At 32.5% G+C, this 18,829-nt stretch overlaps 1 protein-coding gene across 1 annotated transcript; it reads left to right on the top strand.

Annotated features, from left to right (window-relative positions):
* Positions 1-16,364: 16,364 nt before the first annotated feature.
* On the top strand, positions 16,365-18,829 carry LOTGIDRAFT_162196 (hypothetical protein; the record flags this gene model as incomplete). The annotated part of the gene is made up of 2 exons (XM_009058164.1): positions 16,365-16,743; positions 17,985-18,829. 2 exons carry the CDS (start codon positions 16,365-16,367, stop codon positions 18,827-18,829), a joined length of 1,224 nt encoding a protein of 407 aa, XP_009056412.1.

The following is an 18,829-nucleotide window of genomic DNA, read 5'->3' as shown; positions in this document are numbered from 1 at the left end:
GATGGTTTGATGTGAGGGCACAATAAGATTCTGTTTAGTTTGTTTTCAATCATATCCACTTGCTTAGTAATATTTTTGCATGACCCACTAAATTCTGCCAAGCAGAACATCTATCTACACTTTAAATGACTGGCAAGATCTGAGAAATCAAAGTCCCTGTGTTTTTATTCCTTCATAATATAATAAACTTTTTAAATTGTAGAAATATTGTTGAAGATTATGTTTTATACCGTTTTTCGTTTATCATTGTTATTGATATGAAATGGTTGTGAGAAATATTTTTGTTAAATATCATAAATTTTAAAATATTTACAATTTCTTGTTATTTTTGAAGCATGATGAAATAGTTATTAGATTTTTACAGATTGTAATGTACTTTATGATTTCAATTGTTATACTGAAGATAATAATGTATTAAGTAATGAACAAACCAATTTACTATATTTTGTATTTTAGCTGAGTGGAATCAGTGGCAATGTCAATGTTGTTATAATTACCACCAATTGAACATGCTAGACTGTTCTTGTTTCAATGATGATTTGCTTAAATATGTATTCTATTTGTTGGTTGAATTAGAGAATATTTTTTGAATTTTTATGTTGAATTAAGGTTGAATATTTTTTTACTAATCTAGATGTATGAGAATTTGACTTTGAAGGAAACAACAGGTTGATTTGGCAGTAGATGACAATGTATTTATTGTGTATTTCTTTACTGATTTATATGATATATTTGTTGATCTGTTTTTAAATAAATTTGATAAGATATAAATACTTGCTTAATTTATAGAAATATAGAAGGAAGGTTTTGTTGATTAATTCACTGTTTGTTGGTGACCGGAAGCAAGACCTTTTAAACATTTTTTATATGATATACTAGGTTAATTGAATTGAAAAAGGAGATGCTGACATGTCCTCCTATTAGAAAGTCAAAAAGCACAAACCCATTTATTGAATACCATTGAATGTCTGAGTTTTTTTGTGACTATTTCATGGAAATATTGACGCCAAGCCTTTTCATGGATAATTAAAATTTTGAGACGGAAATCGATTGCGGTAAAATTTTTATCTTTAGTTATCAAGTTATTATAGTTTGTGGTTGGGAAGTCACCTTCCCCTTGCAAATACAGCCATTCACTGGTACCGCTTTATTCTGCATCAGATATCTACAAAATTCTCACGCTATAAGTATTTGACAAGGGGTGTCACTAATATCAAGAATAAGGATATTTCAATTGAATTGTTAACAAACGAACCAATGAAGCCATTGTAGATGTTATCTATAATATATAAATATTTCTCCCCTCATTCATAATTGATTAATTGTTGTGAGACATTTGATTTAGAGAACAGAGCGTATGTTAAGGTAAGATGTATCTTCAGTTCTTAAACACTGACAAAAGTCTTGATATTTCATTATAAAAATGCTTAACATTCAGCCAGTCAGGCATCTTTATACTCCCACATGAATATGTGGTCGTATATTGTCGTAGCCCCTGTCCGTCGGTCCGTCAACAATTCTTGTGAGCACTATAGAGACTACAGTTTTCATCTGATTTTGATAAAACTTGGTGTGATGCTTCAGATTGATAAGATCTCGGTCAAGTTCGAATTTGACATATTTTCGATGAACGGTTTTTGAGATATTGCCCTTGACTTAGAACGCCTTGAAATTTGTTAAAAATTGTTCGTGAGCAGGATTGAACCTACAGTTTTCAACCGATTCTGATGAAACTTGGTGTGATCATTGGAATCGATAAGATCTCGGTCAAGTTCTAACTTGACGCATTTTTGATGAACGGTTTTTGAGTTATTGCCCTTGACTTTGTTAAAACGTGTTGAAATTTCTTAAAAATTGTTCGTGAGCAGGATTGAAGCTACAGTTTTCAACCGATTCTGATGAAACTTGGTGTGATCATTGGAATCGATAAGATCTCGGACAAGTTCTAACTTGACGCATTTTTGATGAACGGTTTTTGAGTTATTGCCCTTGACTTTGTTAAAACGTGTTGAAATTTCTTAAAAATAGTTTGTGAGCAGGATTGACGCTACAGTTTTCAACCGATTCTGATGAAACTTGGTGTGATCAATGGAATTGATAAAGTCTCGGACAAGTTCTAACTTGACACATTTTCGACGAACGGTTTTTGAGTTATTGCCTTTGACTTTGTATAACACGTCAAAATTTGTTAAAAATAGTTTGTGAGCAGGATTGAAGCTACAGTTTTCAACCGATTCTGATGAAACTTGGTATGATCATTGGAATTGATAAGATCTCGGACAAGTTCTAACTTGACGCATTTTCGATGAACGGTTTTTGAGTTATTGCCATTGACTTTGTTAAAACGCGTCGAAATTTGTTAGAACTAGTTCGTGAGCAGGATTGAAGCTACAATTTTCAACAGATTCTGATGAAACTTGGTGTGATCATTGGAATTGATAAGATCTCGGACAAGTTCTAACTTGACGCATTTTTGATGAACGGTTTTTGAGTTATTGCCCTTGACTTTGTTAAAATGCGTCGAAATTTGTTAAAAATAGTTTGTGAGCAGGATTGACGCTACAGTTTTCAACCGATTCTGATGAAACTTGGTGTGATCATTGGAATTGATAAGATCTCGGACAAGTTCTAACTTGATGCATTTTTGATGAACGGTTTTTGAGTTATTGCCCTTGACTTTGTAAAAACGCGTCAAAATTTGTTCGTGAGCACAATAGAAGCTACAGTTTTCAACCGATTCTGATGAAACTTGGTGTGATCATTGAAATTGATAAGATCTCGGACAAGTTCTAACTTGACGCATTGTCGATGAAATGTTTTTGAGTTATTGCCATTAATTAACATACGAAAACGCGTCAAAATTTGTTTGTGATCACAAAAGAAGCTACAGTTTTCAACCGATTTTGATGAAACTTGGTGTGATCATTGGAATTGATAAGATCTCGGACAAGTTCTAACAAGAGATATTTTGATGAACATCTTTTGAGTTATTGCCCTTGACTTTGTAAACACGCGTCAAAAGTTGTTTTTTGCCCTTTGATTAGAGCTGTGTGATTTAATTGTTTGTTGTATTTGGGTTATTGCTATTGATTTTAAAAAATTTTGTTGAATTATTCAGCATAAATAATTTCTTCAATATGAGAAAATTCGTACTTTAGTAATTAAAGACTGTTTTATTATTTCTGACAGCTGCCAGTGGGCGTATGTTACCTTGCAACGCAAGCTATCTTTGATAATTATGCTTTATAAATCTATATAGTTTTTGGAAATCGTGGTTAGATCTGGATCAATTGGATGGTTTGACACTGTTGGTTTGTTCAGTTTAGTGAGTTTTTTTTACCTTCGGACCACATCTCTCTCGGTGGTTATATTGTCCGTCTGTTAACGGCATGTGCGTCCGTCTGTCTCTCCGTTTACCAATTTGAGTTCACTCCGAATTTATTTCCGTACAATTCAAACGATATTCTTAAACATTCGGTATGAAGGTGATAATATTATCAAGAAATAAAGTAACGCACTTGAAATTGTCAACGCTCTTGATTTTTTAAAAAAAATTCCATAGGTATTTTCATAAAACTTGGTATAAGTAGATATAAAGTCAAGCGAGACCCGATATTAGCAGTTTTGGACAAATAAGAATTCAAACTTCCGTCCTTGTAGTCTTCGTAATCTGAAATAGTGAGGACGCTATATAGCTGCTAAAAATATTTCTATTTTTATCTGCCGTGATCCACTCTTTTTTATCTATTATTTCAGACAAGAAACACTTCCTTCATGTTATAGACAATAACTATTTTTCATAATATTTTTTAACAGGATGTCCATGGGGCATTTATTTAGTTTTAACGCCTTAGGAACACTTTCTGAGGCTTCTTTATTCCTAAGTGTGGAAAATTAGAAATATCCACTGTAAAATAAAACGAAGCAAGCAAAACTTTTTTCAAATTGCGAGGCGATAGTTTTTGGATGGTAACTGAATAAAATAGTTATAAGTGAATTGTGATTACTTTAAAGTGAAAAATAAAATTCGGTCTATCTGAATTATGACATAATAAAATTCTTTTACAGATTTATTAACGAAAAATGAAGAAATACGTTATGTTGACTTTAGTTTTGTTGATTTCATCTTTACAAGTACAGCTGACTGAGGAAGGTATGTCTAAGTTATCAAGGATAGATTATTGGTGGATATTATTGTGGTGGATATAAGAAAAATACAAACTACGAAAATAAATAAAAATAGACAAATTACGTCAATCCTAATTCTAGGCGTTTAATGCAGATCCCCAAAAGATTTTCCGAATGATATAAACAAACATGTTATCCATTGCAATCGGAAAGTCCAAGTTTGAAGGGATGAGTGTGGGAGGGAGAGGGGGAGGGAGATGCTGATTGGTTAAGCTATAAAAAAAATCAAGTTTTTGAGACCAAGGTATGATTGGTCAAAAATGGCGCATCTATCCCTTTAAGAGAATCTTTAATGGAAAAATAGCTCGAATCGCAGAGGCAATTTTGCTCTAATTGACTGGTAAGTAAGATTTTCGAATTACCTATCGTTTATATTTATACACCGTTATCGTATTTCGGCTATGTCTAAGAGATGTCTGAGACGTTGAACGAAAATTTAACAATAAACTAAAAAAAAAAAAAAAAAAAGGTAATGAAAGAGGGTAAATTAAGAGTCGTCTTCAGTTCTATCGTACAGAACCACTGTTGCTCCTGATTTTACAAAATGTGTAAAGATTAGTTCTCGAGAATCAGAGAATAAAGGGGCTGTTTCAGATTAAATTGCTTTTAATAGATAATTTCTAGTAAATTATAATATAGGTTTACCACCGATTTTTGTGACCGACAAATAAAGTAACTTATAAGTTATCCATGTTATCAATTTGTGTAAAACAGGTCCCATATTTATCTATTAACCTAAACTGAAACGAGTAATAAAACGAAAAGACGTCACAAACTTCTAGAAATTGCCAGATAATCCGATAATTAAAGAATACATTAGTTTTTAAGATCTTTACAAGATTTCGATACTGGTACAATATATACCACAGATATCGTCAGCCAGGTTTGTAAAAAGTGTTGTTATTGTCTAATTTATACCATATCCATAAAATAAAAAGTTTACTTAATGGGACTGTATAATGGAGTGATTTGAAATACAAGCTCTCTATTGTCTGATGCGGTTTTGTTTTTTTTTTCGACTCCCTTTTTTTAATCTATTTGAAGTAGAGTAACACCCTGATTTAATTTAATATACTACTTATATCTTATTAATGTAATAAGTATAATTTTATGTTCTGAATTAACAACCAAGAACTTTGCTATATAATGCCTTGTATTATTAACTAGATGCAAATTCTCATTTAGAATGATCAATTCATCATGCAACCACTGGAATAAATGCAGTGAACAATATATTCTCAAGATAAACTAAGCTTGTATTGATTGTAATGGCAGACATTTACAAATTGAAAGGCAATTTGCTGGTTGCATTGATTATATTGGTAGTCATAACTGTTAGACACGATACAGAGTTTACTATATTAATGTTAGTAGTATAAGTAGACAATTTTAAACATAGTGTTTGTCATATGAAACATAATTTTAGTTGTATAGACAGTATCAAATTTAGTGTCTAAATGAAGTTTTGCTCACAGTCTTCTGATCTAAATCTAAATATTGTTTATATTTTCAGCGCCCCTCCATTCCTTCACTTTTATCAAGGACATGGTAAGAAACAGAAGACAAATAGATGATTCACAGCAAACAGACGACAAAAACAGTGAACAGAAACAAGAAAAAACTGAGAGTTTTTGTTGTTATGCTGGATACGGACGACGTTGATGAGTTATCTGTGCAATTAGATATGAGAGTCATCACAATGTATTCTATCAAGGTTTCATATGACTTCCGTTTCAGTCAAGTTGAATCTGTAAGATTTGCATCTATCTTTAGCAATTATGTATTTACTAGTAGCCTGTGAATAGAAGCTAGTAAACATTGAGAATAACTGGTACAACTGGTTATCAATGAATTTTAAAGTTTTTTTAAGTTTCACTGATAAATTTAAGCTAACTATTAACTCATTTTTACTATTACAATTTTTACATATATAAATGATACTAGCTGAAATAATATCCTCAAAAGAAAGCTTCACTTTTGAGCACAACTTAAAATAAAAATGTTTTCTTGTAGAAGTAACCAAAAGTTATCATCGGGCTCTTATTTTGTTGAATTTACATCTTAAGTTCTTATTTATTTATGTCTCTCTCTCTGATTAGTTTTTTTAAAAGGAATATATTGATGCACTAGGTGAAACATTATCTTAAAATCTAAATTTCAATTCGTTCAACAGATTGGGAAAGGCCCGACTCGAAACTCTTACGTCTATATCAAATGCCCAATTACTGGTTTCCTGGGAGAGAAATAATATCAGATAATTGTTGATCTGATCAATTAAAACCATTATTACCAATTGCTTGTTTTAGAATATCTCGCTGAATTTCGCTTCTGGAAGTGACTAAATGCGCAAAAACAATTACAAAACTATTAATTAATATGTATCTAACCTGTTCATTTTTCTGATAATAAATTTTGTTTTTGCATGTAATGCGTAACGAATTATTTTGCAGTACCGTATAATTGCGAATATACTGTGCATATATAATACGCATCCCTTCTTAGCCTTTAGTACATCTGTTATATTTCAACCGCTGACTGATCCAAATGAAGACAAAATCTATTGATGCAGTCGCTATTTAATACTATATCGCGAACAAAACAATTATAAGACGTCTATACCAAGCGATGTAATAATTATAATTATGAAAAAGAGGTAGAGGCATTATAGTATGCATTAAGATAAATTCATCACCATATATATAAAAAAAGCACCACTTTTTTTAATGTATAAACATGAGGTATCATCTAAACAAGAGGTTTCTTCATTAACAATAAATGATTTACGCTGTCACTTTCTTCAGTTTCATTTTAATCAAAAACAATATTACTGCTTGAACAAATTGTCTTGGTAAAGCTCTTATTATCTGAAACAGAAAGAAATACAAAAGAATAACTATTCTGAAATACGGCCATGTTGTCTTTAGATTGTTTTAATGTTTCCATAAGTAAGCAGACAGTCGTTGGCCTTTCCCTATACTCTGATGATGATGATGATGATGCAAGGATTTTATCATGGCAGGCTCTACATCAATTACATTACCAGGTCGAAGTTCACGCAATAACAATTTAACAACACAATAATACTACTATACAGAAGGGATTTGAAAGGCAACATGGGCATCATTATGCTGATTTAACACAATGAAGGCCGCTGTCATCTTAAGTTGAAGACACCTTCCTAGTCATCGTGTCCGAACCACGTCATTCTTCCTTATTAAGAAAATGTCAAAACCTGTATTCGTGATACGATGCTTTCTAGTGTACAGATGGGGTATGATAATCTCACATTAAATTGTTTGGGTTCATCTCAGGTGATAATAACAACATCACAAGGTTTCGTTCGTACCTTTTGATCGATTTCAATGCTGGATTGATAATTAATTATTTCACATAAGTTTCGCCATATTCCGCTGCGAATTATGTGCACAAACAAATTTTTGACTTATCGAGTCAAGGAAATTTATACTGCACGTGTTTAAATTGGACGAACAAATTAGTTTGTTTAAATAGCGACATTGATCTACGAGAAGCAAAGTTCCGTTTCAAGGGACATAACTGCTATGTAGATTTTTTTTTTTTGCTAAGATAGATCTTGAAATGAAACTATCGTGAAACAAGAATTTGTCTAGATAGAATAATCTTTATACTTAAGAAATCATAAACTGTTTCATACTTATATCTTTAGGATTAAACTCCATGCAATGCTTTTGAGATAACGCCTACATAAGGCCTACATTGTAATAAAATACGAATTTCTTGTTGAAAATGAAAAATACCATGTAGGTTAAATAGTCCGATATTCTTTTTGCCGATATTTTAGGTTTATGTCAACATCTGTTACAGCTGTGTTTAGAAATTATATTTTTCTACAACTCAAGGGCAATGTACTCAATAAAACTTTGATGTCAATGGCTTCAGATTTGAGATACGGTAGGGCAAGGAAGGAATGTGGGGCTCGAAAAAAAAAATGGTACAAGATCCACATAAGATGGACAAAGTAAAAGGGAAGCCACCACCGGTGTCCTCCTATAAGTGACATTTTCCCAAGTTCATGCCGGCCCCATTTTCATCATTGTGGTCAGGCAGTTAGTAACTTCTAATCTAAAAGGTTGTAAATGTATTTGGCTTTGCGATGCAGAGGAAACATCATTGAATTGTAATATGTCAAGACTGGTAATTCAAGGATGTGATGTCGGATAGTGTAGATATAATTGAATTGTTTTTAACACACACCTTTACAAGTTTGCGGATTAAATAGCAGGAAACCTTTATCTTTGTCCTTTTTTTCATTGTACCTCAGTGTCTGTAAAATTTAATATAAAAGATTGAATTTTGGATATAAAACAGGGCGACAATGTAATGCTAATGGAAACAGACATGTAAAATACTGTGTTTTACGGTGAACCCCAAATCAACTGCCAACATTTATTGATTATATTTTACAAAATAAATAAACCAATGTTGTCAGAACCTCATCAGCACTACGGTTTCTGTGTAATTATTTACGTCTAACGCAAATTTTTAATTTTGTGTCACCTATGCTCAAGGATAGCTCAACATACTAGTTAAATCTAAGAGCTGAATTGAAAACTCTTATTCTGGTTCTTAACAAGGACTTGGGTGTTTCCACTGCTGTTCTACTAAAATATTTTCATTTACAAAAATTATTTCTATTAGTGTTTGTTTTGATGAGGTTAATGTATCCGAAACACTTGTGTGCTGTAAGAGATGAGCTCTGGCCAATTTACATATCTTACTTACAGTATATAAAATGCATATATACAATTCTTTTACTATATCATTTATTTATCTATTACACGCAATAAGGATACTATCGACCTTTCATTGTCCCATATAGATTTTTTGTTTAAATAAAGTTGACACCATACTTGTATGATATAAATAAGGGGAAAATTTCTAAGAATAATTGGCATTGGAAAAGCTGGCGGTGGCGAGTTTGATGCCAGCGCTTCAGTGACCCGGAGTCGGTTTTCACTCCCTAATACAAAAATAACCAAAATAAGGTCAGAAAACATAACGTTATCCTAATTATATTTGTACGTCACTAAACAGCCTTTTTCTGGAGAGCAACATCTGCATCGTAATATATCCAGCAACGCATCAAGGCAACACAACATCATCACCAGGATCACAAGGTCATGTCTACTTTTGGTCAATAGAGACTAAAAACTATAGTACCATCTTACCTGTAAATCATACCATTCAGGGAATGGGGATCACTATATATGCGTCGTTTGAAATAATTACCATAAAGCAACGAAGTTTCTATTATAAAGTGAGATCAATCAATATTAGCTTCATGATTCACTATTATTCAATTATAGAATTTAACAATATCACAATGATATAGTAAGCTAGTTTTCAGTTCAGCGGTTGATCACCTGTTACTCAGACCAGTACTAAACCAGTGTAAAAAGTTCAATGCTCAAGTTCAAACGGTTTGTAATATCATATGCATTAATTAAAAAGCGTTCTTGAAAATGCATTTTACTAAAAATAAGTATAAATGTTGGTTGTGATTTTTGCCAACGCTTCAGAAAACACCTAACATCATTCTTTGACGATTCTTTAGGAGAATCCACATAGCTTACATTGTTCATTATGTATTTTTCATCAAATCATACAACCGAGCATGAGTAAAACAGTTTAGTCGTATACTGCATTTGAACATATGCAATTGCAGATGCATTTAAATATTGGTGAACACTTGCGTTAATATATTAGGAGTAGATGGTACAAGTCTACTAGAAATGTTTAATCTTCATTATAAATCCTAAATGGATGTGATAAATCCAGACGCAAAGGTGTCAGGTGTTCCTGAAGAGCTAGTCTGTCACACCGGACACAGTATTTATCATAGGTTGATCTCACATTCACATACAGACTTTGAAATAAATGGACATAAACTAAGTTTCATACCTTTAATCCTCCAGTTTTCATAAATATACATTCCATGACCTTAACACTGAAACTGCGCACACCAGACCAATTAGTGTGATTTTGAGTGGTAATGGCGAGCCTTTATCTTATTAGTTACAAATTGGATGATATTATAATTTTCCAGGTGAACGGATTGTTTTAACAAATTCTCTCTGTTATCGCAATAAAAATAGATATTAGCGTGTTCTCAGTTCGATTCGTGCGTCGATGCAAGAATGGTTTGACCAGAAGACAAGTTAAGAATACATGGTGCCCACAGATACAATATGATACAGACTCAACATGCGCCAGTTTCCGCGGTAGATACTCGCAAAGAGGTATATAGGTCCCTCAAAATGTTTTCAACAGATTCAAAAGAGGCTTTTCAGCCTTTGAATTAGTATTTTCTTATGGCTTCTTTTTGCACTATTCTATTACCCGGGAAAATTTGACCAGATTTCGCAAAAACGTTCAAGCAAAATCGGATTTCTAATGGTAATGAATTACCAAAATACTAGCCTCATCCTATATACCAGGTAAAGAAATGGGGTTCATGATAAATACATAATTTCATATTTATCATGGTTCTTAATGTAAACTCTTCCATTTCATTCAACCAATTACAAACAAATCTTAATGACCTTAATTCGAAAAACAAATTGTAATTTTCTTTATCAAATACATATACATATTTTACATGCAAATAAAATATAAACTGGGGAAGTGAAAAGTCTGAGGTAGTGAATAACTGAAGCTAATTTCTCTGAAACCAACCACTATAATTTTCAGATAAATACTTAACAGTTCAGAAAATGTCCTTTTGTGAATATTGTTTTGGGATGTCTCTAAAATTGCTAACCATCCCGAAAATTGCAGTCACTTAAAAACTTAAAAACTCATATACACAATGGTAATATCCGTAAATTGATATTATTCATAAATTGACAATTCTCATCAACATATCTTTTATAACCCGATTCCGAATACAGCGTCTTACTCATCCACTACAAGAACCTCCATTACAACAACATCCATTTCCTGTATCGGATATTATCGGTCCATTGTCCATAAAACCACCATTTGGTAGTTGGTCACCGCCTTGAGCTGAAATGGTTTAAATAATACATGCATCTAAAAATGTGCTATATATAATTTGAGAGCCATAGAATCAGACAGGACCATCCCACATTTTTATACTTGTATGAAAAACACTTTATATAACCCTGCCTTCCAATATTAAGATATTAAAGATCTGAAGGATGATTTCCATTGTTTAATATTGTAGAATTCTTTCAGTAAGATCCTTATAAGGTATAGTGCAAATCTACTATTAACCTTTCAAACTAGGATAGTAGGTTGATGACTACAACATCCAGATTTGTATCCTCTTAAGATAATTCAAAACAAATTGAGTTTGAAGTTTGTTGGCATTTTTTTGTCACAACTTGTAAAATAAACTCAACCAAAAATTGATTAAACCCGATGTATGCCCCGGTATGTGATCTTAACCCAAATGGAAACTTTTGTACAATCCGCTTAACCCAAATAGATTTGATCTTATTTCATCACGAAGGAACGGTAATCTCTCAATAAATATATCAAATAACCCGTATAAGATAAATAAGAAATTTTAGTCACGTAAATTAAGAAATGGACGACGCGTTGCAAACCCAATCTTGTTGCGTAGATTATGTCCAATGCCCTTACCTGGTTCTATTGGGAAAGAAGACACCACAGCAATGGTTACAAGTAATATCATTATCACAGGCAATAGATACTGCATCTTATTCATTTTCAATAACTGAAATTAAAATACTTGTATACGTTTTATATGCAAATTTAAGTCAAGTCGTCATTTTAACTTTCAAACGCAGAAAATTCTTGACACACGTGGATTTGTATCCTCAAATTTCGACGATGAACAGTATTGTTACTCATTAGTGCAGCAAATAGAGACTATGGTACGATTGGTCAAACGAATGGTGAACCTGACCCATAAGTGTCAAACTGCTGTTTGGTTGATTTGTAGATGACAAGTTAACATCCTCTTCCTGCAGATGCTGATATCGCAGACTAGTCAAACTGATGCCATACACAATCATTTTGTTTTCCTTATGAACTGATGGTACTGCTGAACGACCTATCATTATGCTAGAGCTGATATTTTCTTACCTTTCAAAGGAGTACGTTCCTAATTCTTGACGGTATGGTGTCCTTCTTATTATATTGTTGATCTTTTGACCATAGGTGATAGAATCATTGATTTTATATTGAGGCAATGACAGATTTAAATCGCACTTCACACCCACCTGACCTCAAACCTTCAGTATTTTTCTATTGGATTCGATTTTCTTTGATTCCTTAGTATTGTTGTTGACTTGATGTACGTAGACCAAAACATATGTTGGCAACCTTATCGATTTTGTATGGTCTATTTATTTGACACCATCCTTTCAGATTTAACGTTTTATTGAGACTTTGTCGTTAAAGTGAACCTCATCAGCCTCTGTATCAATATCACAATTCATGGGTGGACTGACGCAATATTTAAGATTTTGACACTGTCACTTTCATGGACAGATGTTACACGAGCAGTCACTCCAAGACTTTACTCCCAAACAGTAAAAGATTTCATGCCAGCCTTAACCAAAAACTCAAAAAAGAAAATATGCCTTTATTGATAGTTGTGTGATAAATAGAATCTTTCACTCGTGGTTATGTAATATGAAAGTTAGGAAATTCGTTTCCGGATTAGATATTACCCCGCCAGGTCCCGGGTAATATTAAATCTTCCAACTCATTTCATATATTTCTTATTACATATCACTGATAGCATCAGTTTCCACTATTTAAAATTTCAATCAGACATCTGTGGTTCTCCACTAAAACTAAGTGGTCGACGGCTTCACTAATGACTATGTTTTACATAAGGCCCTCCGTGATTAGTGGCGCCATCAAACATTTGGTTTTATTGAAATTGCAATATCGCAATTGCATTTATTTTCCTTGCAGTGCTCATGTATGAATACAATCTTCAGTATATTGTTCATACAAAAAAAAAACTGGGTGAATTCGATGAGATTTTAACAGAGCAATTCTTGACCGAGTTGGTTTTATAATAGTCGTTTCATATCGTACTTAAAGTTTTTTTTAAGTTATGCAGCAATGCCTTCTGAAAGTTTGATAAATACACATTAGTAAAGCGCTCTTGTGATCACTGGATCTCGCTTTTTAGAGATTTTTCTTTTAGATCAAAGTTCAAATCTATTTTTAATACTAAATACAGATATTGAAGAGCTAAATTGATGAATTATTAGAATTAGCAGGGAGATCTGTAATGATGGGTGGTTTTGCCTTAGTCGTTGGTGTAAAAATAACTTGACTAGTTGGAATTTGATCTGAAAAAATGTATGTAAAGCGTAACCAGTATCGAGTGCAGCACATAATCAGAATATACAGAATGTAAACATCGTAACGACATACTAATGGTAAAGAAGGAAAAGGGTTTAACATATCATGATCGTTTGTTTACTCATGTCTGGAACTTTCAGTTTCATTAAATTCGTTGTATGCTTAAATGAGTCTCTTCGAATGAGAGTTTTTCTATTACCTTACCTGTTTCGCGATATAAAATCGATTTCTTTTCGGTGATTCCATCTTTGATTTCTGGCTGCTTTGTAACGTTGTTGGTCTCTTTTACTACAACCTGAGTACTGGTTTTATAGATGAACAAAAACAAACATAGGTTAAAATACAACTTACTGCTCAACATGTCTGTGAAGATAAAAAAAATAATGACTTTTAATGGGGAGTGCGTCCTTCATGTTGGCTCCTATTTGAGAATATTAGGCCTACCTTTCTACAATTACAAATTGTCGATCTTTCATTAAAGTCTTTCATTTAGCCCTTCTAACCGTGTCTTGTAGAACCCGTTTCGAGATAAAGTGGGATAGCAAAGGTAGACAATATGGCAGCCTCTTTTGGTTTCTTTTGGGTTTTGTTATCAAGAAACGGGTTCTACGTGACATGCCTTGAAAAGAACGTTAGATAACAATGATGACGTAAAATATCGGAAATAAAAGAAAGGAAATCTAATTTTAGTTACATTTCTCGATATATTATCGAACTGTACATATTAGTACTTAAACGTATTTCTTGACGTAGCAGTGATTGACAACCAAGCAATCCCAAAATTCCAAAAAAGTCGAAGGTAGGATATGAAGTAAATTCGGTGTTTTTCGTGATGAAAAGACTTCTCTTCAACAATTAATCCGTTTAGTATCTGTATCCACCTTGGCATTATGCAAATAAGTTTTCGATACAACATTGCGAATTGTGTAGTCTACAAGTGAAATTCATACGATAATGATGGTTTACTTACCGAAAGATGGGGTGGCTTTTTTCCTTTTTTGGTGATTCAAGTTGCCGTTTACACAAGACATGCATCTGTTACTTACCACATCTGGTTATTGATGTGAAATCGAAGTAAGACTATTTGCATATCGATAATTAATAGGTCTGCCGTGTCTATGATATCCACTTAGTTGTGATGTTCTTTCGAACCAAGGGATGTCGTGTGAGATGAGAGAGGCTTGCAGTTTCGGAATGAAGAAAATGCAAAAGACTATACAGAATATAACCCCTGATTATCAATTGCAAACTATTGGACATTCTACAAACTCTAGACTCTTATTAATAATGATATCCTGACAATGATAATGTAATTCTGTCTTCTGAACGAGAGACCTCTAAATATGGCCTGAAACTAGCCTGTCGATCGCTGTTTCCGCTGGTAAAGTTATCTATAATTACAGACAAGAAGCACCTCAGAGTTTGCGATTTAAATAGAGATGCTAATAGCTGGAATTCAGTTCCATTATCGAGAAAAAAAAAACAACAACCCTGAATGTTTCAACACATAGATCATTGTAAAAAAAGGCCAACTAGTTCGGGCAGACAAACAGAAAACTTATAATTGATTAAGCATAATTAGCATAGTTAAATATTTATTATAACTCAATTTATATTAATGTCATCTACAGCAAACACCACCACAGCAACAATTACAATCAGGCTTGTCATTTACTAACATCACATCTTCATTATTTACATCTTTAGCTACAATTAGAAAGCAATCAACTCAAAGAATTCCATACTCTTCAGCTCCAGATTGGACTGTGCAGTGTGTGATGAGGGGGTTTTTTCTAGGACAACAGCATTAGCACACTCTTTCAAAGTCAAACTGTATATAACGTGCAGAGAACATCATTTAAAATGGAGAGTGGTTGAGATACCCGATATACTCCCATTATTAAATATCTGCATTACCACAAAACAAAACATAGCTTGCCAGGCAAGGTAATATAATATACGCCCACTGGCAGCTTTGATTTTAATTAAAAAATATTTGGCAGATTTTCGATAGGGTTCATCCTTCGGTGATATCAAACACTCACACCATGTTTCATCAAAATCCATCAAGAAATGCACCTTAAAGAGTGTTTACGAGCACTAAATATTTTTCGATTTTTCTGATTTTTATTAGGGTTCATCCTTGGGTGATTACAAACCATCATACCAAGTTTCGTCAAAATCAGTCAATAGAGTGTTTACGAGTAATTGTGGACGGACGGAGTAGTATAAGAATTCATAGATTGTTCGGATTTTTCCACATTCCATTTCATTTCATGGGAAAAATCCAACCAATCTATGAACTCCCAAAAGAACAAGACCTAAATTCCCTACATTTCATAAATTCCCTACATTTCATAAATTCTTACAGCAAAACACCTTACATTTCATAAATTCTTACATTTCATACACCAAAAACACCTCCAATCAATTTCCTACATTCCATCAAAAAAAAGCATATTAAAAATACCCTTATACAAAATAACATAACATTTTTAATAGCCTCGTTTTAAGTAACGTTATTTTTAGTCTAGAAACTTCTTTTTGGATAAAAAACAGACTAAATTAACTCATTTAAAAATAGGATGAGTTTAATTTCTCTAGGTAAAACAATAATTCCAAAAGTAGCTAGCTTTGTTTCAAAAAACAAATCACTCCTTTCAACTGGAGCGAAAGCCGTCGGCTCAATCGCTGAAGCGGGAAAGAGTATAAGCGACACAGTGAAACAATCTAACGAGTTGAAAGAATTAGAGCTAATAAGAGAACTTCGAAACAGGAGATTAGAAGAAAGGAAAGGAAAGGGTTTTAAAGTTATAGGATAAAAAATGATTGTCGCTCACGCTCCAAAAACTTATTTCGGTTCAGGAGATATACAAAAATCATTGGGTTCTCTTCCTGGATTTCCATGGGCGAAATATCCCGGAGAAAAACATCTCCCAGGGCACAATTACACTGGTCCAGGCACTAGGTTAGATCTACGATTAGACGAAAACGATAAACCCAAACCAGGCGAAGAACCAGTCAATAGAGTTGACGCCGCTGCGCTTAAACATGATATTTTATACAGAAACAAAGACATAAACTTCAGACACGAAGCAGACAAACAAATGATAATAGAACTTGAAAATATTCCAAATCCAACTTTCAAAGAGAGAATGGAAAGAGCATTAATCATTAAACTGTTAAAAGCAAAGATGAAATTAGGTATGGGATTGGCGGATGAAACTCATAAAGAATTTAGAAAAACTAAAAACTTTTTAAAAGTCAAAGTGTTTGAAAAAGATGAAATATGGTCAGCCGATTTAATTCATATGCCAGTCGAAAGAGGATTTAAATATTGCTTAACAGTTATAGATTTATATACGAGATATGTATGGGTTATTCCTTTGAAAAACAAAACGGGATTATCAGTCAAACACGCATTTGAAACGATTATGAAACAATCTAACCGTCATCCAGAAAAACTATGGGTAGATAAAGGAAGTGAATTTTATAACAAAAATATGAAATCTCTGGGATTTGAAATTTACAGTACGCATAACGAAGGTAAAGCTGTAGTAATAGAAAGATTTAACAGGACTCTAAAAAATAAATTATTCAAAAAGTTCACGGAATTGAAATCTCAAAAATGGCTTAAAATATGACCAGATGTTGTAGATGAATACAATAACAAAATTCATTCATCTATAGGTGTCACACCAACACATGCCTCGAGTAATCCAAATATTATAAAGTCAATTAACGCGCAACATAACTACGAAAATGAAATAAAGAATTTAAATACCAAACCCAAATTTAAAGTCGTAGATCGAGTTCGTATTTTCAAATATAAAAGTAAATTCGAAAAAGGTTACGTTGGATACTGGACAAACGAAATATTCATCGTTGATAAAGTAAACAGCACATCACCCCCGACATATGAATTAATCGATCAAGACAAAGAACAAATCATAGGTAGGTTTTATCAAAACGAACTTCAAAAAACCGACTTTTAAAAATTAATGAATTTCTCGATAAATATGGAACCGATACAACCACAAACTTTCAACTTATGAGATGGGCGAAAGAGTTAAATATATCACCGTTTTATTATTGTATGAGAGATAAAATAAATAATCTCAAATATAAGAAAGGTAAATTTTACGCTATAACAAATATACATACTTCCGATCAAATAGGAGTTCATCATTCTGCTTTGTACAAAGACTGACTTTTATTTCTTTGATTCTTATGGATTAGAACCCACTGAAGACATAATCCAATTGACTAATAAACCAATCAAATGTTCGACATTTCAAATTCAATTACCGGGACAAAAGTTTTGTGGTCAGCTTTCACTTTGGGTTTTATATCAGTTGAGTTTAGGAAAACAGTTTGAAGAAATTGTAATAAATTCAACTCAATAAAAATGGCGAATAAGTTTGGATTAGGTTCTTTATCTTTAGAAAGTAAAAAACCTAACACTACAGCGTGGATAAATAAAGCAAAACCTTACTTTGTGGATCAAATCGGAGACACTCCTCAAGGTGATTTAGATATGAACAATTTTAGCATAACTAATTTAAAGTCTCCAGAAAACGATAATGATGCCATTCACAAGAAATATTTAATGGAACAATTAAATTTAATTGAAGTAAATAAAGACCATTTAAAAGAAAGAATAAATGATGTGAAAATATTTTTCAAACGACAAATGAATAATAAAGATTTTATTGATGATACTAAATTACAACAAGAAGTAACAAGTTTAAAAAGTTTTATTGAAGAACAATTAGTCAACGTAACGAATAAAACTGAGTTAATTTCATTAATATCTAAATTAGAGGATAAGATTGCAAAACAAAAATTAGACATTCAACAATTGATAGATAACATTCCAGATGAAGATACGTTTCAACAGGAATTAAATGCTCTGGAAACTAAACTTAACAGTGAATTACAAAAAGAACTAAGAAATATTAAACAACAGATACAAAACATAGATGATAGCGAAATCAAAACCTATATTCAACAACAAATACAAAATATAGATGATAGCGAAATCAAAACCTATATTCATCAACAAATACAGAACATTGATGATAGTGTTATTCAACAACAGATAACCACTATTAATAACCTAGTTTTGAAACAGGAGAAAAATATAACCGCATTAGAAAAGCATTTCAAACAAGAAAATAAATCATATTATTTTACTCTTCCATTTGGAAGTTTGACACAAAACGATGCTTCTATTACTGATTATGATGAAAGAACAAAAGAGTGTGAAAAAAATATGGAATCACAATAA

Source organism: Lottia gigantea (genome assembly GCF_000327385.1).
Source record: "Lottia gigantea unplaced genomic scaffold LOTGIsca_33, whole genome shotgun sequence".
NCBI classification, from domain to species: domain Eukaryota; kingdom Metazoa; phylum Mollusca; class Gastropoda; family Lottiidae; genus Lottia; species Lottia gigantea.
Note: the sequence above shows the minus strand (reverse complement) of the source record. Positions and strands in the feature narration are given on the sequence as shown.